Source organism: Panicum hallii, chromosome 5, assembly GCF_002211085.1.
Source record: "Panicum hallii strain FIL2 chromosome 5, PHallii_v3.1, whole genome shotgun sequence".
NCBI lineage: Eukaryota > Viridiplantae > Streptophyta > Magnoliopsida > Poales > Poaceae > Panicum > Panicum hallii.
Window position 1 is genome coordinate 32,409,743 of NC_038046.1, and position 2,274 is coordinate 32,412,016.

The following is a 2,274-nucleotide window of genomic DNA, read 5'->3' on the forward strand; positions in this document are numbered from 1 at the left end:
GAGGTTAACTCCTGATCTCCCCTCAGCTGAGATTCCAGAATCGCCTTCTCTCTAAGCGTCTTCCTCAACTTCCTCTTGACCTCCTGGATCTCTGCTTCGGCAGCATCCAAGTCAGTGCTGAGAGTGGTGACCAACTCCTGCATGGTGTCCATGAGCAAACTTCCTTCCTCAGGTGGTGGGATAGGAATCTACGCACTGGTGGCACCCTTCATGCGGCGTGGGAACTGCTGAAACTCGATGCCCTAGAGCTCTTCTCGATAAGCATGGCAGAGATAGTAGAGAGCCCTTCTAGCAGCTTCACTGGTCCTTGCGTCCAAAGTCTTCCTGGGCATGTCATCAAAGTGCTTAAAGTACTCCATCTGGCTGCCATACTTCTCATCCAAAATACTGATCACCACTACCACTAACCACTCCTCCTTCTGCTGAGCATTCTTGAACAAGGAGGCTTCATAACGTGGCATTAGTGGGAGCCGATTCTCTACATGGCCCTCCAGAGAAGTGCTAGGAATGGACCTTCAGCAAAATCCAGGTGATGTATTTGCGTCTCATAATGTGGCTCTGGTGGCGGTTCATCTGCTGCGTCGGCTAGCTCTAGATCATCATCTGGTCCTCGTCACCACCATCGGGTGCAGCTGGGTCATCATCACCATCTTCTGCATAGTCTCCTCCTGCGGCACCTGGATCGGCACCGTCTCCTCCTGCAGCGTCCTCATCGTTGTCGCCTGCAGCGTCTGGGTGGTCCTCAGGCAGCTCCATGGGCTCCTCCTTAGTATCAGTGTCCACCCAGCCTCCTCCGTAATAGCCGTAGTAGTCATCATCATTGTCATCGACCTCCATGAACTCGGGAAAGTCTTCTGGCTGTTTGGGCTCCTCCTGGTCGGGCACTTCCTGAGGATGCTGGATCGGATGAGGTGGTCCACGGGTGCTCTTGCGGGCGGTCTGTCTGGTTCTGGCCATTTGTAGCAAAAGCGAGGACAGTGCAAGATAGAGGATATTTAGAAAATGCTATAGATGACCTTAAAGCAAGGAGTTTGGAAATATCAACACACTTGAGGCGCAAGCATGAAGTCAAGGATGAGATAATAGTGATATAATCAAGAAATAAGCAATTTTCAAAAGCAAGCAAGCAGAAGCTAGATTACTAAGCAAGATAAATCTTAAAATTTGACCATTACTAATTAGGCTAACGTCCTACAGTCAACACTGCTCTAATACCACTTCTGTCACACCCGGTTTTGGAAAGAAACCAAATGCATCTCATATGTGCGCCAGCATTAAGTTCCACACATATGATAGACGTTACAAGTGTGTACCTGAACCAATGTCATAACGAAAGAGAGTATTATAGTACTTTATTATATGACCGAAAGTCTTAATCTTAAGCGAATAAATAAATATTTATAACTAGCAGCGGACTTCAACTTCACAGACAGATAACTAGGAGACATACGACTAGAACTCCTCAAAATCTTCAGGGAACTCTAGAAAATTATCTTGTTCTGAGCAGCATTGATTTTAATAAATCAAGCGTGAGTACACTTATGGTTTGTACTCAGCAAGTGGAGTAAATTATATAGCATGCAAGGCCAAAATCAAGAAAAAGCTGACATGGTTTGACTGCGATAAGCCTTTTTTAGTTGGCCAAATTTTATTTAGCAAGCATTAACTAAATATAAGTATATACCAACCCTTAAATAAATAAAAGAGTTAAGAACACAACAATAAATAAAGAACCTCAATTTAGATCATTTTTAGGTTTAATTATCATGTGAGGGTTCAAGCCGCTCTTAACCGTGAGCACGGCTGATATATCAGTTTTCACTCTGCAAAGGTTGTATACTTTACCCACAACTCGTGTTTCCCTTGATGCTCGGGTTTGCAAGACCCTTAAACACTTCCGAGGTGAGTGGCAGGGATTCACTACGAGGCCTTTACAAAGATTCCCTAACTTATGACAATCCGCTGAGGTTTCAAGTCGAAGCGGTCATAACCCTCCCTAATGATGAAGTGCCTTAGCCAGGGACCACAGATCATAAAGCCTCAAGAGGACTAAGCTATACCCAGATGATGCAACCCCTCTTGCCCTTTCGGTAAGATTATCATAAGCTAAAGTTTCTAATTAATTAGCTAAGATCAGAGCCATGTAGTATTGTGGTTGCACTATTTTCCTGTGTGGTTCTCCATGTTCCAATTAACGCAATGATCTTAACTATCACCATAAAGGTATTCCAGAGCATGAGTAAAACTAGTGTAGCATGATTTTCAGGTTATCCA

The 2,274-nt window shown here is 44.5% G+C and overlaps 1 protein-coding gene across 1 annotated transcript; it reads right to left on the bottom strand.

The window, feature by feature from the left end:
* Positions 1-591: 591 nt before the first annotated feature.
* On the bottom strand, positions 592-957 carry LOC112892603 (prostatic spermine-binding protein-like). The gene has a single exon (XM_025959737.1). The coding sequence runs from the start codon at positions 955-957 to the stop codon at positions 592-594; it is 366 nt and encodes a 121-aa protein (XP_025815522.1).
* Positions 958-2,274: the final 1,317 nt, after the last annotated feature.